This window comes from Mesocricetus auratus, unplaced genomic scaffold (genome assembly GCF_017639785.1).
Source record: "Mesocricetus auratus isolate SY011 unplaced genomic scaffold, BCM_Maur_2.0 Super-Scaffold_100010, whole genome shotgun sequence".
Taxonomy (NCBI): domain Eukaryota; kingdom Metazoa; phylum Chordata; class Mammalia; order Rodentia; family Cricetidae; genus Mesocricetus; species Mesocricetus auratus.
In genome coordinates, this window is record NW_024429194.1 from 63,584,498 (window position 1) to 63,605,547 (window position 21,050).

The 21,050-nt window shown below is 48.2% G+C and overlaps 2 protein-coding genes and 1 long non-coding RNA gene across 3 annotated transcripts in view; 1 reads left to right on the top strand and 2 right to left on the bottom strand.

Moving 5' to 3' along the window:
* Positions 1-6,748: 6,748 nt before the first annotated feature.
* On the bottom strand, positions 6,749-19,579 carry Soat2 (sterol O-acyltransferase 2). The gene is made up of 15 exons (XM_040753749.1): positions 18,521-19,579; positions 18,025-18,080; positions 16,134-16,264; positions 15,815-15,874; positions 15,422-15,529; positions 12,563-12,839; positions 11,944-12,010; positions 11,426-11,510; positions 11,018-11,063; positions 10,778-10,907; positions 9,414-9,511; positions 8,915-9,013; positions 7,876-8,011; positions 7,323-7,468; positions 6,749-7,148 (listed from the first exon to the last, which is right to left on the bottom strand). Exons 1-15 carry the CDS (start codon positions 18,594-18,596, stop codon positions 7,098-7,100), a joined length of 1,566 nt encoding a protein of 521 aa, XP_040609683.1. The 5' UTR covers positions 18,597-19,579; the 3' UTR covers positions 6,749-7,097.
* Positions 18,065-21,050, top strand: part of LOC121142858 — a 3,235-nt gene continuing 249 nt past the window's right edge. The window contains exons 1-3 of the long non-coding RNA XR_005879971.1: positions 18,065-18,435; positions 18,849-18,940; positions 20,740-21,050. The exon at positions 20,740-21,050 is cut by the window's right edge and continues 249 nt beyond it. This is a non-coding gene — a long non-coding RNA (uncharacterized LOC121142858). The remainder of the gene's footprint in view (positions 18,436-18,848; positions 18,941-20,739) is intronic.
* Igfbp6 (insulin like growth factor binding protein 6) overlaps positions 19,657-21,050 on the bottom strand; it is a 4,893-nt gene continuing 3,499 nt past the window's right edge. The window contains exons 2-4 of the mRNA XM_005067295.4: positions 21,018-21,050; positions 20,775-20,897; positions 19,657-19,981 (exon numbers count right to left, since the gene is read on the bottom strand). The exon at positions 21,018-21,050 is cut by the window's right edge and continues 107 nt beyond it. Of these exons, the coding sequence (XP_005067352.1) occupies positions 19,859-19,981; positions 20,775-20,897; positions 21,018-21,050 (279 nt within the window). The 3' untranslated portion in view covers positions 19,657-19,858. The remainder of the gene's footprint in view (positions 19,982-20,774; positions 20,898-21,017) is intronic.

Genomic DNA, 21,050 nt, shown 5'->3' on the forward strand with positions numbered 1-21,050 from the left:
TTTGAGACAGAGCTTCAAAAGTAAGTAGTCCCAGCTGGCCTCAAATTCAGAGATCTGCCTGCTTTGGCCTTCCAAGTGCTGGGATTAAAGGCATGTACCACCATACCTGGCTTGGCAGCATTTTCCCTCTCCCCAGATGACCCTAGCCTGTGTCAAGTGGGCAAAACTAACCAGGACAATATATGAGTCATTTTAAGGTATACTTTGTGTGTAGTATTTGTACATGTTTATGCCAGTGTGTGTGTGTGTGTGTGTGTGTGTGTGTGTGTGTGTGTGTGTAGGCCAGGAGAGACATTGAATGGTCCTTCTTGATTGCACTCTACCTTATTTTTGTGAGAAAGTTATCTTTATTGAACCTAGAGTTCAGCTGACTGGTCCACCTTGCAGAAGTGTGCTGCCATACTTTCATATGGGTACCAGGGGTCCAAACTCCTCATGCTTCCATGGCAGGCATTTACCAACGACCTTTCACCCCATTGATTTCTAACACAGCCACAGAGGCAGGTTAGTAGAGCTGAGACTGCAAGCTAACCACCCTGGGGACCATCCAGCAGATGTTTGTTATGTTAAATATACTTTTAAGAAATCCAACAGAGAACCCGTCCTCTCGGCTCCATACTCACTGTCCATTGCAGATGAAGACATGTAAAATGTGGTACACGTGACAAATTGTGACCAATATTGGTAGACACAGATAAATATGTCATCAGCACTATTAATACAATTTTAAATACACTGACTGTCATAAAAGTTACAGAATAAACAAAAATAAAAACTATTAATTATTGGGGGTGGGTTGCATGCTACAATGCATATGAGGCCAGAGGACAACTTCCTGGAGTTGGTTCTCTTCTACCTTTACATGGGTCCTGGGGATCAAACTCAGGTTGCCAAGCTGGTGTGGCAAGTGATTTTATCTGCCATCTTGGAGATATTGTATATTCAGTGCTTTGCACTCAAGACTTCCAATTTGTCAACATATGTCATTTTCTTAGTTACTTTTCTGTTGCTGTGGCAAAACTCCATAACCAAGGCAATTTATAAAAGAATGCATTTAATTTGCAGCTCACAGTTCTAGAGGGTTGTAAGGTCCATGACTGTCACGGCAGGGAGCATGGCAGCAGGCAGGCATGGCACTGGAGCAGTAGCTGAGCACTTACAGCTGATCCACAACCAGGAGGCAGAGAGAGATGGCCAGCCGGAATGACATGGGCTTTTGAAACCTCAGAACTCACCCCCAAGTGACACACCTCCTCCAACAAGGCCACACCCCCTGTTCCTTCCCAAGCAGTCCCACCAACTGGGAACCAGTATTCAAACATGAGTCTGTGAGGGCTGTTCTCATCCAAACCACCACATTCCTTCCATTTCTGTCTTAGGGTTTCTAGTACTGTGGGAAACACCATTACCAAAAGCATCTGGGGGAAGAAAATGTTTATTTCACTTACACTTCCAGGTACTAGTCCATCACTGAGAGAAGTCAGGGCAGGAACCTGGAGGCAGGGACTGGAGCAGAGGCCATGGAGGGTGCTGCTTATTGACTTGCTCCCCATGATTTGCTCAGCCTGCTTTGTTACAGACCCAGGACCATCACCAGCCCAGGGGTGGCACCACCACAATGAGTTGAGTCTTCACATCAATCACTAATTAAGAAAATACCCTACAGGCTTGCCAGCAGACCGGTTGTATGGAGGGATTTTCTCACCTGAAGTTCCCTTTCAGATGTCACCTTGTGTCAAGTTGAGATAAAACTATCCAGAGTACAGTCATGTATTAGAATAGGTCTCTGTAATGGGAAGGACAATAATAGATTGACTACAATCAGTATCCCATGATAAAATAGAGAGGCCCTTTGTAGACTCAAAGCCACACAATGGTGAACAGTAATGAGCAGACAGCCAAAGGGATCACAGGTAATTCTAGAAGTTTGACCATGATGGGGAAGAGGATCAGGAGAGGAGGAGGTAGGGACAGATTGGGGCGGGGGGGGGCTGTCTGTGTGCTGTTGGGAGCAATTGCCAGGAAAAATAGGGTGTGATTACTTGAATCTAGGAGGAGCTGACCTTCCAGCTCCTTCCAGTCAGAAGTAGGCAAACCTGTAGACTAGGTCAGATGGTGGAAGGAAAGAACCTTGGTCCCACCCACCACAACACATTGGTATCAAGGCCTGCTTGGGCTATGCCCTATATGGGGTTTATTGTTGTTGTTGTTGTTGTTTAAGTTTTATTTATTTACTATGTACAGTGTTCTGTATTCACACCAGAAGAGGACATCACATGATAGATGGCTGTGAGCCACCATGTGGTTCCTGGGAATTGAATTCAGGACCTCTGGAAGAGCAGTCAGTGCCCTTAACCTCTGAGCCATCTCTCCAGCTCTTGTTTTGTTTTTTAAATCTAATTTGTTCTATTTAACAAAGATTGGGAGTCAGATATTGGGATGAAACCCTACTAGATCAGAGAAGCCATGAAGCAACCAGCTGACCTTCCTTTTTGGCTGGAGACTCGGCAAGAGAGCATCTCTCCACTTGTTCCAAACCAAGAAAGATGGAGAATCTCTAAGTCCCTCCCTACTCCTTCCTGTGCATCTGTGTCCATCTTACCAGGTCTCTCGTACTCTCTATGGCTAATTCTTGTCAACTAGTAGCTGCCGCCCACCACTCCTGATCCAAGGTTGGTTTTGTTAACATAGTCTCTGGATTACACAGTGTTATCAGTGTGATCAAATATCCCACAAGAGTTGACCATGGGCCCTTGCTGGGGCTCTGTCACAGGGCTCATCTGCCATCACAAAGGCTAGTCAAGAGGAAGCATGGCTCCACAAAGCCAAGCTCTACAGTTTACAAACCTTGGTACCAGAACAAACTGAAGGACCCAACATGGAACCAGGAAGCAATGTCTGCCTAACGTCTTGCCTAACAACAAAAGAAAAACAACCCAGAGCTAAGTGGAGGGGCACTTGCTCCAAGCCTGACAACCTGAGTTTAATCCCTGAGCTCCACATGACAAAAAGAACCAAGACCACATTCCCTAATGCTCACCCACTGCCACTTACTGGAAAATATCTGGGCGGAGGTCAGATGAGGGCACCGGGTGTACTCCTCCACCACCTCTGCCTATTACTTTGAGTCAGGGCCTCTTCCTGAACTTGATCTTTTTGTTTCCTGGCTAAACTGACAGCCAGCCTGCCCTGGTGATCCTCTGGTCTTCCCATCTCCATGGAGATGTAGGTATGTACAACTACATCTGGCCAGATATGTGGTGCTGGGATCTGAACTAGGTTCTCATGGTTGTGCAGCAAGTACTCTTAACTACTAAATCATCCATTCAGCCTCAAAAGCAATAGTTTCTTTTTCTTTTCTTCCTTTTTTTTCCCCCTGAGACAGGGTTTCTGTGTGTAACAGCACTGGCTGTCCTGGAATTCACACGGTAGACCAGGCTGGCCTCAAACTCTCAGAGATCTGCCTCCTGAGTGCTAGGGTGTTAGGATTAAAGGCATGTGCCACCCCCGCCCAGCCAAGCAATAGTTCTATTTTTTTTAAACAGGTTTTTTTTAAGATTTTATTTATTTATTACATATACACCAGATTGAATTGTAGATGGTTGTCAGCCACCATGTGGTTGCTGGGAATTGAACTCAAGACCTCTGGAAGAGCAGTCAGTGCTCTTAACCTCTGAGCCATCTCTCCAGCCCCAAGCAATAGTTCTTAAAGTGTGGTCCCTAGATCAGCAATTTTGGCTAGCCCTGCACACTAGTTAAAATGTAAGTTCTGACCTGACTCCAGGCTTGGTGAGCCAGTGAATCAGAAACTCTTGGATTGAGGTTGGTATGAGAGAAAGTCCAACCCAATCAATATTAACGAATCCCAGAATGGTTGTTCTGGCTTGAGGGCTCCTATTCAACGGGAATTTCCATCCTTTCCCACTCGGATCTCCGATCACCTGTCCTTAGTCACGTCCCTGCTGGTGCCAGTGGGGAGTGAGTACAGGTGAGGGCTTGGCCTCAGGGTCAGTGGAGAGAAGGCCTGCTGCGGACAGCTTCATGCAGTTTTGTCACTGTCACTGACCCTTGGAACCTGTAAGCAGAGGTCAGGGCCATGGGCATACTGGAAGAGAGTGACTCAGAGTTGTGACTCTGGAGGGATGCAGTTGCTATGGCTCCTGCCCACTAGAAAGCATAGGGACCACCCAGGAGAAGCGTCCAACTGCTTAAGAAGCAGTCAGGACCACTTAAATATATCCAAGTTGTGTGCAAAAACAAAACCAAGGCCAAAGACCCCAAACTCCATCACTTTCTGGAAATAAAATGGCTATTTTGAACAACAATAACAAAAAAAAAACAGTATATGTACTGAAAGACAGAATGGTTACTGGCAAGACTCAAATCAGTGGCTTGGATGAACAAGTGGAAAAAGTATTTCAAAGCACAGAGCAAATATGAGGAGATGGAAATAATTAGAAAAATACCAATAGTTCTGACACCGAATTGTTCCGGCTCCAGAAGAAGAAATGGAGGAGCTGAGGAAAGACAATAATTACAGAGTAGGAAAATACCTTGCAGACCCAGATAAAGACCCAAACTTACAGACTGGAGGGGCACAGAAGAGAAAAGAAAGCAGGGACACGTAGACAGGAAACACCTGGATTCTGAGGTCACAGAATCACCGTCCAGGTTCTAGACAGAACGGGTTTTTGGCAATGGGAAATGGATCAGCTTGCAGAGAATACTGCAAGTGGGAAACCAAAAGGGAACGGTGCCCAGACTCACAGTGGAAAAGGCACTCGCCTGCCAGGGCAAAAGAAAAGTATCTGGGACCAAGCTTGGCAGCCTGAGTAACAGTTCAGTCCCTGGGATCCACTTGGTAGGCTTTGTAGGATGTCCTCTGACAGCTGGGCGTTGGTGGCGCACGCCTTTAATCCCAGCACTTGGGAGGCAGAGGCAGGCGGATCTCTGTGAGTTCGAGGCTGGCCTGGTCTATAAGAACTAGTTCCAGGACAGACACCAAAGCCACAGAGAAACCCTGTCTCAAAAAAGATAGATAGATAGATAGATAGATAGATAGATAGATAGATAGATAGATAGATAGATAGATAATAAAGAATACAGTTTTGGGCTGCCAAGATGGCTTAGCTGGTAAATATGACATCCTGAGTTCATTCCCTGAGGAAACCCCATGGTGGAAAGAGCAAATAGACTGACAAGTTGCACTCTGACCTATGTAAGTACACCCAGGTCATTATGCATGCATTCATGCCTGTGCTCGTGCACTCTCAACACACACATACACACTCTATACATTAAAAAATAATAGTAAAAATAAACATAAAATAATAAAATATTAAAGAAAATGTTCAGACTTACTTCATTTTCCTGTTGCTATGGTAAATCCTCTGACAAAAGTGACTTAAGGAAAAGAGGGTTTACTCTGGTCCACAGTACAAGGTACAGTCCTTGTCGGTGAGGAAGTCAGGAAGCAGGACTGAGGCTGGTACACACACTGTCAGGAAGCCAGCCCTTACATTGTTTTTGAGACAGGATCTTGCTGTCTAACTCTGGCTGGGCTGGAACTTTCAATCCTTCTGCTTCAGCTTTCCCACCGATAGGATTGGCTTCCTGTTATGTTTTGTTTTTAAAGATTTATGTATTTATTATGTACACAGTATTCTGTCTGCATGTGTGTCCACAGGCCAGAAGAGGGCACCAGATCTCATTACAGATGGATGACTGTGAGTCACCAGATACTTGCTGGGAATTGAACTCAGGACCTCTGGAAGAGCTGCTAGTGCTCTTAACCACTGAGCCATCTCTCCAGCCCTTGGCTTGGTTTTTGACATAGGGTTTCTTTGTGTAGCCCTAGCTGCCTAGATCTCACCCAGTAGACCAGGCTGGCTTTGAACTCACAGAGATCCTCCTGCCTCTGCCTCTGCCTCTGGAGTGTTGAGATTAAAGGTGTGTGTCACCACTGCCTGACTGGCTTGACATTTTTTTTTCCGAGACAGGGTTTCTCGAGAAAAGATTTCTCTGTGCTGTTTTGGAGCCTGTCCTGGAAAGCTTGGTAGAACAGACTGGTCTTGAACTCACAGAGATTCACCTGCCTCTGCCTCTCGAGTGCTGGTATTAAAGGCGTGCACCACCAACTCCCAGCTAATTTTTATTTTTAATCAAGTGTTTGTATGTGTGTGTGGGTACTGTGTGTACACTGGAGCGCATTGCCTTCAGAGGCCAGAAGAGAGAGTAAGATCTCTTAGAGCAGCAATTATAAGAAAACAATACAAACTTTTAACCTGTGACACATTTCTCCAGCCCCTCACTGAACAATGTTTTAACTTTTTTTTTTTTTTAGAAAATACCCGTTTGGAAGTATACAGTGAGTAACAGAGAGATAAATACTCAAGTGTGTGTGTGTGTGTGTGTGTGTGTGTGTGTGTGTGCGTGCATGCGTGCATGAGGCTGTTTGTCATACAGTTGTTTGTAAGGTCACTTACTCACAAAGCCCATTTTCTCCAAGTGTGCTGGCACACACCTTTGATCCCAGTACTTGAAAGACAGAGACAGGTGGATCTCGTTGAGTTTGCAACCAACCTGGTCAACATAGCAAGTTTCAGACCAGCCCTAGATCTAAATAGTAAGACCCTGCCTAAAAACAAAGTGAAATAAAACAAAAACTCCACAAAACCAAAGTCACACTAGGAAAAAAAAAACCACAAAACAATAATGAGGTGGGTTTTCAACAAATGATGAGAATGAATGAAAAGGGGGACAGAGATTTTATTGTTGCATGGGGAGGAGTAGAAAGAACCGGACACTTCTCAGATTTAGTGGCCCTTGTTCCTCGGGGTCGCCTCACATTGGGAAAGCCCTGGGTAAGAAGGTAACCTGTGCCCAGTCCACAGATGCTGCTCGAATCACCCCACACTGAGTCTGTGGTCAGCTGCCCACAGAGTTGTGTTCCTGAGTCTCTGTATCCCCCTGGCAGGTCCTGTGTGCAAGTCTCTGACTCCGAACGGGATGGGGGGGTGCAGTGAGGAGCCCAGCCCTGGGCTTTGCAGGCACAGAAGAGTTGATACCATCATCTGGGCAGCACGGTGCCTTGACTTCTAGGGATGGCAGGACCAAGATCGAGGTGTCACCAGCCCCCAGAATGTTGTCTGTGCCATGGAAGGGTAGATTGTGAGTGAGGCCACTTCCGGTGACACACATTACGAATCTAAAACAAGAGTCCCCCTGCCCCAGCCGTGCCTTGTCTCTGAATCAAAGCCCAAAAGGGCTGGTTTCTGGGTTCCCTATCTCAGATGAGGAACTGGGAGAGGTGGTTGCCTTACCTGGGGCAAGGGACAGTGTCGCCGAGCATACCACTCCTGGCAGTATAGGCTGACTTGGATGCCCTGGCCCAGGAAGAGCAAGGTCCACATCAGGACGTTCCAGGCTGGACCTGTGCGTCTGTCGTTCATGGTGAAGTTCAGCAGCCCTAGGGCAGGAGACGGGTTATAATCCCAGCTCCACATCTCTGTGTCTTGTCTCCTTTTGCCTCCCATGCTAGCGGCTGGGAAGTGATGTAATGGAAAGGAGATTCTCCCTCCCAAGACAAGACCGTGAGCACAGCTGCAGAAACTCTTGGAGTTCTCAAGGGACTGGGAGAAGCTCAGTTTGCCCCTCACTTCCTGAATCTTATACTGCATTTCTCAGCCACACCAAGGTTTCCCTATTCCCTCCACATCCTTTGATCAAATGCTTCTCTGTAACTAGAAACCTCAGGATGTGCCCATTGCCTCCCAAGGCCACCCAGACCCAGCAAACTCCAGGACAGTCGAGCATCTCAGGAACATCCAGGCCTCCCCCCACCCACCACCTCTCCGGGTCAGAGGTTAGACTCACCCCCGATCACAAGGAATTGCATCAGCATGACTGGGTAGAAGAATCCCAGGACGAAGCAGAAGATGTACTCATGCACGACCGCAGACACCAGGAATACTCCCAGCATGGCCACCTTGCGGGCTCGCATGCCCAAGAGCTGGTGGGCAGGAGAGAGAATGAGCCAGTCTGCCACAGCACCTTCTCAAAGAGTCCCTCCCTCTTCAACAAGTCAGGAAAGGGTGGGAGCCAATGGAAAGAATGTGGGACTTGGGTTCAGAAGGGTCCACACCAGTCTCATTTAAGACTGCTGTTCTAATCTATTGGACCTTAGCTATGATTTTATTATTATTACTATTATTTTTATTTTGACAGTGTTGGAGACAAGAGTCTTATGCATGCTGGGAAAGTGCTCTACTATTAAGATATATCCCCAGTCTTATTATTATTATTTTTTTAAAGATTTATTTATTTATTGTTATACGGTGTTCTGTCTGCATGCATGCCTGTAGACCAGATGAGGGCATCAGATCTCATTATAGACAGTTGTGAGCTGCCATGTGGGTGCTGGGATTTGAATTCAGGTCCTCTGGAAGAGCAGCCAGTGCTCTTAACCACTGAGCCATCTCTCCAGCCCTTACTATTATTACTTATTTTTTTGAGACAGGGTCTCTCTTTGCAGTCCTAGATGTCCTGGAGCTCCATATGTAGACCAGACTGGCCTCGAGCTCACAGAGATCCTCCTGCCTCTGCCTCCCATATGCTGGATCAAAGGCATGTGCCACTAACACCTGACTGTATGTTTATGTTTTATGTACAAGTGCCTACGTGCACGAATGTGCAGGCCAGAGGACAGTGTTGTTGCTTAGGTGCTGTTTGTTGTGTTATAGAGACAAGGACTTGTGCATCTGAAACTCACCAAGTAGACCAGGATGGCTGGCCAGGAAGCCCCACATACCTGCCCTTTTATTTGAACAACAGTGGGACAGAATAAAAGGAGAGGGGACCCAAGGAAGCTCCCTTGGTGGGGCTGTGAGAATGGAGGAGTGTGCACAACTCATACCCATAGCCCATCTTGATACACGTAGCTGTACAGCCAGTCATGGACCACCACGTTCCAGGTGCGGTAGTAGTTGGAGAAGGAAGTAGAGTTCCACCAGTCCTGGGGTGGGGTGTGGATTGGGGAGGGACGGAGGTGAGATCTCAGGCCGCAGCTACTGCTGCATCCCACACCCACCCCTACCTGTGCTCTCTCAGAAGGGCTGGCTGTTGGCCAAACAGAAACAGCAACACTCTCCCAGCTCCCTCTTCGAGCCTGGGGCCCCTCCCCATTGTCTGTCCACTAAAGAGAAAGGTTCTCGACACACCATCCATACAAAAGCAGTGAGCCCTGCTGCTTCGAGGTGTAGGAGTGGCATCGTCCCCACACCCTGAGGCCCACAGTGCTCATGCCGGAGACCAAAAGCACTGGAAGGTGACACCCACGGTAGCTACCCTCTTCCCTGGGCCATTGGTCAACCTCCCCAACTCCTGCTCTCAGTGGGTCCCAGTCCAAGCCGTACCCGGTAGAACATCCTGTCTCCAAATCGAAGCATCTCGGCGAAGGCGTTGAGCCAGCAGTGCAGGAAGGCGAAGAAGATGAGGAGCAGCATGAAGATACCTGGCGGGCAGGACAAGAGGTGCAGCCCCGCAGCCCCCGCTCTCTAGAGCCTTTGCCCAGCCATTAGGACCCCAACACTTCACTCATCATTTATGCATTCCTTAATTTACATATTTGCTGATGTGCGTAATGTCTACTCTATGCCTGAAAATCAGAACTACAGACTCACCATGTCCCTGGCCTCTGGAAATTCACAATATTGAGACAGACACACAGAGGCCGAAACCCCTGTTTGGATCAAGGTCGGGTACAATGGGAACTAATGATCATGACAACCAGGAATGTTCCAGAGGATACAATACAGAATAAGGCGCTGAAAAAGGACTTTGGCTGTGAGTTGGTGCACCTGTAGTCCCAACTACTGGAGAAACTGAGACAGGAGGATCACATGAGTCAAAGGGCTAAAGTAGCCTGGGCAACACAGCAAGGCCCTATCTCAAAAAATTAAAATAAGTATATGCAATAAAATAAAAATTAGAACCAGGTGGTGGTGGCGCACGCCTTTAATCCCAGCACTTGGGAGGCAGAGCAGGTGGATCTCTGTGAGTTTGAAGCCAGCCTGGTCTACAGAGCAAGTTCCAGGACTGGTTTCAAAGCTACACAGAGAAACCCTGTCTTATCAAAATAAATGAATAAACAAATAAGAAAGGAAAAGAGAAAAATCAAAAAGCTAGAGAAATGGCACACTTCTCCAGAGGACCCAGGTTCAATTCCCAGAACCCACATGGCAGCTCACAACTGTCTTTAACTCTAGTTCCAGGGATCCGATACCCTTTTCTGACATCTGCATGTAGCAGACATGTATGTGGTGTACAAACATTCATGCAGACACAATATCCAGACACAGTAAAAAAACTGAGTTCAAGTCCCACCTGAGAAACTTAGACCCAGTCTCAAAGTAAGAATTGAGCTACGTCGGTATCCTACACAAAGGTAACTAAAGATAGATGGTAAAGCATTTGTTTGGGATAAGCCCTCAGGTTCACTCACAAGAGTAGAAGGAAGGCAGGAAGGGCTTTGAAGCAGGGTCATGGGTGATTAATTTGCAGGAGGGACTTCATCTGGGCAGCAAAGCCAGACCCAAGGCTGAGAGGGGGTGAGTGGTGGGGAGCTAGGCTACCAGACTACATGAAGATGGTGACAATGAACATGGACAGGAGGGGGGCAGGTGTATAAGGGATTCACAGAAAGACAGAGTGAAGCCTGCCCTGCCAGGCCTTCCCCGGGGCAGGGCACAGCCTCTTCCCACCATGATGAAGGTCTTACCTGGGCCTGTGGCATGCAGCATGGAGAGCAGCAGGGCACGGGTGCTGAATGGTTCCCGGCTCATATTGGCAAAGACAGGGACACAGAGGCGGGCCAGGATGAAACAGGCATAGAGCACACAGCCCAGGGCCTGTAGTCAGAAGGACACATGGCTTTGTCAGGGTACAGCCTCCTTCCCAGCCTCCCTTACTTCTAAGCCACCATGAGTCAGAGCTGGCCATCTTCTACCCATCTTCTGACCTGGGCAAAGTTCTTGGCCACATAATTCCACCTTATGCTGGGTGTCCTGCAGCAGAGATAGGAGAACATTATTTTCCTTTTACGTCATGCACTGCCTAGGCCTTCAGCCCTCTCTTTGAGGCTCCTTCCAGAGTGGATTCCCTGGGGTTGTGGGGGTTTCCCCGAGCAAACACAGTAAGTGGACATTTAGTCTAAGTGTCACTGAAGGTGCCCAACCATCCACCATTTCTGGAGTGTGGAGGACAGTGGGTTGATTGCTCGGGACAGTGGGTCATGGGAATGTGCAGGGCAACAGTAGGGGCAGCCTGTTTTCCCTTGGCTTCCTTCTGAACAACTGGCCATTGCCTGTGGGAGAAGGGCGCCACCCTCAGTAGGCCTGGGAATCTGGGGAGGGCAGCAAGGTCTCACCTGGGGTATGCCTCTCTGTAGATGAGTGTAGGGCAGAAGAGGAAGTAGAGGTAGCTGGAGAAACTAGGGGCACTGATACTCTTCCCTGGGCAGGAATGAAAAGGCTGTGTTAGCATGGGGAGGGTGGAGAGATCTGTGTTAGCATGGGGAGGGATCCAGGGTGTGCCTTCAAAGAGGCTGAACTCGATCACATGATCGCATTGTAGACCGGCTTTCCAGACCTGCTGTGGCCAGAGCTTGATTAGGCAGTCACAGTCCATTGTCCTTCCCTTCTATCCCAATTTCCTCTAAGAAGGTTCTTTGGACCTGGGAACCAGAAAGCCCCAGAAGGTCTGGATAACAGTGTGGTTCTCTCAGTAGAGGCCTGAGAACACTCAAGATAAGGCCACTTAGTCCAGCTCAGGGCCAGATCTGTGTCTGCTGGACAACCAGCTTGCAAAGGCAGAGCTTTGCATCTTCTGGATTCATGCAGGCAGCCAGGAAGTTCCAGTTCACAATGGGTCAGAGGGGCACCTCACCTCTGACACAAAGAATCCCAGGGACAGTCTCTCTCAGGAAGGAGTAACTTTTCATCAGGAACCTGACCTGTAGTGAAAGAGAACAAATTTCTATGTGGCTCTAAGAAAATCACTTGACCTCTCTGTACTCAGATTTACCATAGAGAGGCAAAACCAATGAAGACCTGCCTGGAAGGAGCCCACATTTCTCCCCTTCCCTCCCCTCCCTTCCCTTCCTTCTCTTCCCCTCACCTCCCTCCCTCCCTTCTGTTTCTGGTTTTTATCAAGACAGGTTTTCTCTGTGTAGCCCTGGAACTCACACTGTAGACCAGGCTGGCCTTGAACTCACAGAGATCCGCCTGCCTCTGCCTCCTGAGTGCTGGGATTAAAAGTGTGTGCCACCATGACCCAGCTAACATTTTCTATTTTTTTGTCATTTGACTTTATAGCTTAACACAGCCAGTGTTGGGACAAAGGGTAAAGGGAGACAGGGACAGTCTTCATCCCACCAACTCTCTGTAGAGTCGGTGTTACCTAGCCACCTCATTTGTGTGCTTTTCTGAGTCACAAGCTCACCAAACCCTAGGTTGTTTCACTGCCGTTATCTGCGGACCTGGTCTCAGAGATCCCAGGTCCTCACCTGCTCAAAGACCAGCACGCATTTCGAGGCCGGTGGAAGCTGATGCTTCACTGCCATATGGACCGGGAGGACGCAGAGCATCGCTCCATGGGCAGCCAGCAGAACACAGCCCAGGCCAGCACCCAGCATCCAGGTGCCCCCGGCACTTGGCCTGGCCCACAGTCGCAGGGTCTGGTAGGGCACTAGCAGCGTGGACAGGAACATTGGAACCCAGGTCATCAGGGCCAAGGGCAGCTGTCCGAAGCTAAAGATGAGTAGGTCAAACTCCAACATTAGCCTAGGAGAGACGAAAGGAAGAAAGTAACCTAGGCAAACAGAAGGGTTTGTGTTATGGAATATTATTCCAACTGGGCAAAGATACGTAACATTTGTTTCTGCTGCATTAGTTTATGAAAAGACTACATCCGTTTCACCTTGCCTGCCTAAGGCACCTGATTGGTCTAAAAGAAAGCTGAACAGGCAATAGCCAGGCAGGAGAAAGGATAGGTGGGGCTGTCTGGCAGAAAGAATAAATAGGAGAAATCTAGGCTAGAGAGAAGAAAGACAATAGAGAAGGAGGAGAGAACAAGCAAGAAGCCAGGCAGATGCCAGCCAACAGACAGAGGAAGCAGTGAAAGTAGGAAAGGCAATAAGCCTGGGGCAAAAAGGTGAAGAGAAACAGGTTAATTTAAGTTAAAAGAGCTAGCCAGAAACGTGTCTAAGCTGGGCGAGCATTATAAAGGAATAATAAGTCTCTGTCATGATTTGGGAGTTTGTTGGTGGCCCAAATGAAAAAGCCTGGTACAGGTTTGTTTTTGCTTTTTTTTTACACAGGTCTTGTATGGCCCAGGCTGCTCATGAGCTCACTTATGTAGCTCAGGATGACCTTACATGTCTAATCTTGCTGTATAGGTCACCATGTCCAATTCATGCAGGTCTGGGCCAGTCCCTTGATAGGCTGTGTTCTGAAAGTGTCCACGTTTGCCCTGGTGTTGTGCAGGAATTCAGTGCCGGCCCTTGCCTCAGAGACACAGCCATGGGATAGACTTGATCTAAATGACCTTTGGAGCCCTAGGTCAGTGTTGCAGAAGGCTCAGTACTGCAAGCATTGGGGTATGAAGAAGAGTTGAGATGAGCTTCGATTTATTTTATTTTTCTTATTAATCTGGTTCCTCCAGTGTGCAGCCCCACGCACCATGCTCAGGGTTTTGCCTGGGTGGACTGATTGGCACTTGCTTGACTTCTCAGTCCTCAAAGGCTGAAGCAAGAGAATGGAGAGTTCTAGACTAGCTAAGATACAGGAAGGCCTTGTCTCAAAAACAAGACAAAACAAACAACAATAACAAAACCCAGCTTGTTAAAAGAATATATTGTTTGGGACTGGAGAGAGGGCTCAGTGGTTAAGAATACTCACTGACTGCTCTTTCAGATTCAATCCCCAGCACCTACATGTGGGTCACACCATCTGTAACTCCAGTTCCAGGGGATGCAATGTATGTCCTCTTTGGACCTCTTTGGCACCAAACACAAATGATGCACAGACATTCAGGTAAAACACTCACACGCATAAAATTAAATTAAACACACAACGTGTGGCTTATAAGGTTGAAAAATTGTAAATAGGTCTGAGGATATAGATTAGTTGGTGCAGTGCTTGCCTAGAATGCATGGAACTCTATGTTCAATCCCCAGCATGGCATAAACCAGGTACTGTATGCCTGAAATCCAAGTACTTGAGAGGTAGAGACAAGAAGAAGAGAAGTTCAAAGCCATCTTTAGCTACCTAGCAATTTCATGTTCAGCCTGGGCTATGAGGTCCTGTCTCAAACAAATAGACAAACACTGGAAACCACTTCAATAGCTGTTAATAAAGGACTGCATGAATAAAATCTGCTCCTTCTGCTTTCTGTAATCACTAAAATCAATAGATTGGCATAGAAAGATAAGAATTTGTTGCAAAATCACAGATACAGCATCTTGCTTATAGACACCTCCACAGCATGCATCTTGGTGGTGACTATGGATATATGAATGTGAATGCACAGGGAACACTCTATGTCAAACTCAAGCTATTAAACAAACAAACAAAAAGTCAGGCCTGCTCGTTGGTGGAGCACCTTTAATCCCAGCACTCAAAAGACAGAGGCAGGTGGATCTCTGAGTTCGTGGCAAGTCTTGTCTACGGAGCCAGTTCCAGGACAGCCAGAGTTGCATAGAGAAACCCGTCTTAAGCAACAAAAACAAACTACCTTCAGCCTGATTTGATCCCTATAGTAATGCTCTCATTCTTTTTATTTTCGTTTTGTTTGTTCCTTTGAGATAACCTTGTATTATATACCCATCCCCTGCTGGCCTGGAGCTTTCTATGTAGACCAAGCTGGTCTTGAACTCATGGAGATCCACTTCCCTCAACCTCCTGACTGCTTGGATTAAAGGTGTACACTACTCATAATTAATAATAGACATTTTACTAGAGGGAAGGGCTGTAGCTGAACCTGTAGGCCCTTCACCCTCTCCCATTTAGAACTTCTTAAGCCTGTCTTTGGGATAGATTGGGAACACTAAAATGCAGACCTCCAATGGAGGGTATTCCTCTGAGGACTGTGTTCGTTGATCTTCGCTGAGATGGGAGATGGCTCAAAGGTGGGAATGGGTTTTACCCTCACTTATCTAGGGCTTGTGCTTGGTAGAAAATCAATGTAAGTTACCTGAACTGAGTAGTTTGTGAGAGAGCAGTTACATTTGTTTTAAGGCAAGATTACCATGGAGAATCACTTGAGAGCGAGTAGGCCATCCAAGATTAGGGAAAGAAGGTTCAAACGGCTGTGGGAGGTAGGGCAAGCATCTGATCAGGTCATTGTGTCTGTGGGAGGGACCTACCTGCCCTCGACAATGAAGTCGATGGCCAGGGTACTGATGATCAAGACACATAAACCCGCGATGAACATGTGGTATATGGTTCGGAAATGCTGCACCTCCATCAGCTCGCTGAAAGGAAGGAGGCCGAGGGTCAGCGTGGAAGGGTCTTCAGCAGTCTGCAGAGGCGCTTGGGACTACACTCATGAGGGGTGTGGGGCCCAGGAATCCAGAACTCCCAGCTGAGGGCAAGCCCGGGGCATCTCTGCCTGTGATTTGTCCCCCTCCATAACACGGAGGCAGAGCTCTCTCCAAACCTCCCAGCAGACCTCTGAAGCCCATGCATGAGAACTGTGACATCTGTGGGACCCCCAGCCAAGCCTCTTCTTTTTGTCCTTTGTCCTCCCCCCAACTTACTCGAGCAGCGACTTTCGGGAGATGAAAACTTTCCGTTTCATGTGGGGTAACTCCCGGGTCCTAGATTGAGACAGTTTTCAGAACCAAGTCCCAAAGAGAGAAGGTGGAGGGCAGTGTGTCACGTGGGAGGTAATGACAAGCTGTAGTGGTAGCAGGAGAAGGCCAGGGTTGGGGCAGAGCAAGACCCCAAAGATGGAGGCCAGTGCCGTGAAGACCGGGTAATCAGAACAGGCAGAACGCTGACGCCAGGGTCATGGCCACGGCTGGCAAGGGGCAGGCATACAGCTGCAAGAGCACCTGTGCGGGACCGCAGACTCACTTGTGTGTGGTATTTGGGGCAGTAGACGGTCTGTCTTGTTGGGGGTAGGCTTGCACAGCCTCCCACATGGCCTGATCCAACAGCTCTGACAGCTGTCTCTGTGCTTGTTCCAGGAACTGGGTCTTCACAGCCTGTAGGACAAAGCCAGGCTAGAGTCCATTGTCCCTCCCGTCAGCCTTTCCTTTCTTATCACACATTTCAGAGCTGCTCTCTGAACCACGCAGTGCTAGGAACAAGAAGACGTAAGCACAGCCCCAGAGCTTCCCCAACCCCTGTCTGTCTTCTTGGAGCAGCCATAAGGGCAAAGACCCTCAGCAGAAGCTGAGTGTGGTAGCATATGCCTGTAATCCCAGCTACTCGGAGGAGGGCAATGAATTCAGTCCGGCTTGAGTGAGTGATTCATCTCAAAGGGGGAAAAAATGACAGCGGGAGGGAAGCTGTCACTCCAATCCTCACTCTCTAACCTCTGAACTGTACCCAGGCTAACAGTAAGACCTCACCAGCTGATTCTTGGTCCTTGCCCAAAGACCTATGTTTTAAACAACTCCATCTTAGCACAATTATTTTCCTCTATTTGTTTTGTGTGTGTGTTTTTGAGACAGAGTTTCTCTGTGTAGCCCTGGCTGTTCTGGAACTCACTCTGTAGGTCAGGCTGGCCTTGAACTCAGAGTTTTACCTGCCTCTGCCTCCTGAGTGCTGGGATTAAAGCATGTGACACCACCACCTTGCTAGCCTGATTCTTTTTAATTTAAAGGATGTAAACAAACCTAACAGATTATTTATTTTAAATTGGGGCAGATGGGATCTAAGTTGGCATTATTAGAACAATGCTACCAGAAAATTTAACTGAGGTTTTAAAATATTTATACAAAAACTGGTGAGATGGCCCAGAAAGAAGGTAAAAGCATTTAAAACATTTACTGTGCAAGCCTTATGACTTGATTTTGGTCCTGAACCCACAGTGGAGAGAACTGACTTCCAAATCTCTCTCTCTCTCTCTCTCTCTCATACACACACACACACACACACACCACCACCACCACTACTACTACTATTATTATTATTATTATTATTGGCTTTTCAAGACAGGGTTTCTCTGTGGTTTTGGATGCTATCCCGGAACTCTCTCTTGTAGTCCAGGCTGGCTTCGAACTCACAGAGATCCGCCTGCCTCTGCCTCCTGAGTGCTGGATTAAAGGTGTGTGCTACCACTGCCTGGCTACTGTTAATTTTAAAAGAGATTTTATTTCTGATTATTACTAGAAACAAAAAAAAAGCTAAGCAGTAACTAACTAGTGATTTAGGCTTCAACACTGCCCTTCAGTAAACCTTAATTCTGTGAGCTTGAAAACTTTATTTATTTATTTATTTATTTATTTATTTATTTATTTTTGAGACAGGGTTTCTCCTGCTGTCCTTGTATTTGTTCCATAGACCAGGGTGGCCTCAAACTCTAATTTAGAGATCTGCCTCCCAAGAGCTGGGATTAAAGGTGTGAGCCACCACCACCCAGTTTACCTTTTATTTCTTCTTTTTTTTTTTTTTTTGGTTTTTATGAGACAGGGTTTCTCTGTATTGTTTTGGAGGCTGTCAGTCCAGCCCGGCCTCGAACTCACAGAGATCCGCCTGCCTCTGCCTCCCGAGTGTTGGGATTAAAGGCGTGCACCACCACTGCCCAGCTACCTTTTATTTCTTAAGGTCTCCTGTAGCCCAGGATGACCCCAAACTTCTGAGCCTCCCATCTACTTCCCAAGTGCTGGGATTATAGTTGTATGCGGCCACACTGGGTTTACGGAGTGCTAGGACCAAGCCCAGTCTTCATTATGATAGGTTAGCGCTCTACCAATTGAGCTACAACCCCAGCCCAGACCTGCCCTCTGTGATCCCTCACCTCCATATGTCGGGTCCATTGCACCAAGTCTGGGGCTCTGTGCGTCTTAGTGTTTCCTAGAAGGAAGAACCGAAAGGGACACTCCAGAGGGAGGAGTTAGGGCTCTAGTCAGAGCTGACCTCGATCTGGAAAATGCTCTCTATGCTCACCAGTCTCTCCGTTCCCAATCAATATTTAGAATCGTGAGTAGAGCCACTAAAAAGGGAAGTGATATGTGTTGTGAATGAGGCCACTGGCAAGAAAGGGCCTGATGCAATCGCGACACAGGGGGCACAGAACACGGGGAAGTGCTCCATTCACCCTATGAAGGCAAGGCCACACTCCGAATCTCTCTTTCCTCCATTGCCAGTCTGAGTGGTGTGAGGAACAGTGCAGAAACCGCCTTCTCCGGCTTCACAGGAGAGCAAGGAAGTAAGTTTCAGCCACACAGCTAACTCTAAGCCTGCGGTACCCACCTCAGGCTGGCGGGGCGGGGCGGGGCGGGGCGAGGGCTCACCTTCTCCACGGGCTCCCTTCTCCTGCTCCTCTCCCAGGCCTTCTCTTCTCCGCAGTTGGGACCCGTTTGGCTCCATGGTGCCTGTCTAGAGCGGGCAGCTGTTGTCTGTCTTCTTCCTTTCTTTTTCAACCTTCCTACGGAACTCTTATCCCACTCGGAGATCTGACAACTCCAGAGACTAAAGTCCTTTCTGGAGGGGGTTGGGGGTTAGATAGGTTATCTGAAGGCCGAGCTTCTCAGATCCTGGCTCTGCTCTGTTTGCTGAATGTCACAGCCCCTCTACCCGCAACCACATTGGCCAGCTTCATGCTTGCTGTCTCCCTTTCAGGAGCGAATCTGTGCCTAAGGCTGGGAGGGAGACTTTGCCTTCCTGGGGCTTATCACCTAGCATGGCGCCTCCTGGCTCTACGAAGACTGAAGGTCAGTGTTGGGCCAGAAACATCTTCATGTACCTTGTATTGCCCTTTCTGAGGGCACAAGATGAGGACTGTAGTTACATGTGTGCAACGATATTTTGTTGTGATGTTGAGGTCCCTCAAGGAATTCCAGGCAGCAAGGCCCCTGAATGTCAGCTCTTCCCTACATCTTGGGCTCCCACGTAAACAGAAAGGTCAGACACACTTGCTCAACACTAAATAGTGCCAGGGGTTGCCCTGCCTCCCTTTGCCATTCCCTGCCTATCCTGTGTAACTTCCGGAAAGCGATTCAAACTTTTTAAGCTTCTGGGGGAAAAAATGGGGCAAAAAGTCCCTACCTCTTCAGGTGAGTGCCAGCACAAATATGGTAGTCTGAGTAAACCACATAGAGTCTTTTTGGTAGGACATAGGGCTGGTAAGTGCTTTGGGACTTCCCTTTATGGCAAATTCCTGCTGGGGATTAACCATTAATCCTTCTGTATCTGTCCAAAGATCAGCAGTAGAAACAAAGTTGCAGTCACCATAATCTCCCCAGTAACCAGGTGCTGCAGTACTGATTTGCAGGCCAGGATCTCAGTCAATCCCCACAAGGTGAGGCTAGAGGGCTTGAGGCCTATGGCAGTGACCATCTATTGCGTTCCTAGGACAGTGGTCCACCGGGAAGGTAGCCTGGGACTCCAGAGCTGTAAGGGTTGAACACAAAGACATAAAGCAGAGACCTCCGCCAGCACAGCTTTATTAATGCCCCAAGTCAATAACAATTTTTCTAACTAAATGTGTAAAGGCCCAAGGGTGAGGGGACAATAGGACGGGACCTGAAGCTAGGACATGGGCACAAAGCCCCTGGTGACTCATCATTCCACACAAAGCTCAGATGACAGCCCTGCACTCTTGACAGTGTCCTGGAGGCTCCCACCCTGCTTTAGCCACTGGTCTTGGCAGAGCACTGAGAGCTTCCTTGCCCATCTGGAGACCCCGGCAAGGGCCGGCCCATTGGATCCACACACCAGCAGGGACCACGGCGATTCCCCTGAGAGGACCGACACTGGGGAGAGAGGCACAGATCAGGGTGAGGTCTAGGCTTGAGCAAGAGGAACATCTGAGGGTTTTTGGTCCCTTGACCTACTAAATAGGGCCCACCATGCTAAGCCAGAACAATAGTCTTCAAAATGCAGTTCCCACCAAATCAACAGCGCCTGCACCACTTTTGTGTTAGAAACGGGTGTTCTCATCCTAGCCCACAAGGCTGAGTCAGAAACTGCATATTGGGCTGTGTGTGTGTGTGTGTGTGTGTGTGTGTGTGTGTGTGTGTGTGTGTGTGTGTGTGTGTCCCCACCAGCTCATATGCCTCCAGAAGATTCCCAGGGCCCTCCTTTGTCCTTTGACAGCCATGGCAAGGCCACTGCCTAGAGGTGACTTTAAGTCTTCTACTGATATGTTTGGCCTTCTTTCTTTCTTCCTTCCTTTCTTTCTTTCTTTCTAGAGATTGAGCTCAGGGCATTGGTAAGCAAAGCTTTACCAATGAACTATAAACGACTTCTCATTTTACTCTTTATTTTGAGACAGAGGCTCACTGAGTGTGTAGGCCAGGTGGGCCTTGAACTTATCCTCCTGACTCTTTTCATGTCTATGTGGGTTTTAAGTTGGAAGACCCTGAGAGGCCGGGGAGGTAGCTTGCGTGTCTGTCCTGTGTGTTTTGCTTGTTTTTGAGACAGGGACTTGCTCCTGTCCTCCCAGCACACCCAGCAGCCTTTTTGCATCTTTTTTGCAGCTTGGTAAGTACCCTTTCTCATGTCCTGGCAGGGAGTTTGCAAAGCGGAGCAGAGGCCTCTTCTCACCTGCTGCTTTCTGTAGAAGCCTCTGAGGTCACAATTGGGCATGTAGAGTCCGGGCGCCCCCCCTCGGAAGATCTCAGTCTGGAGGCCCTGCAGGACTGAATCCAAGTGCCTTCGGCAAGGACCCTGGAGAGGAACAGGGGTGGGTGGGGGCGGTGCTCAGAATTCCAGGAGCCTGCCTGGTCCGTGGAGCTGTCTCCAGTGAAAGTCTCCAGCCTTCAGCCTCCCTACCAACCCTGCACTCACCATCTCAGTGTCATGAACACTCCCTGGATTGGG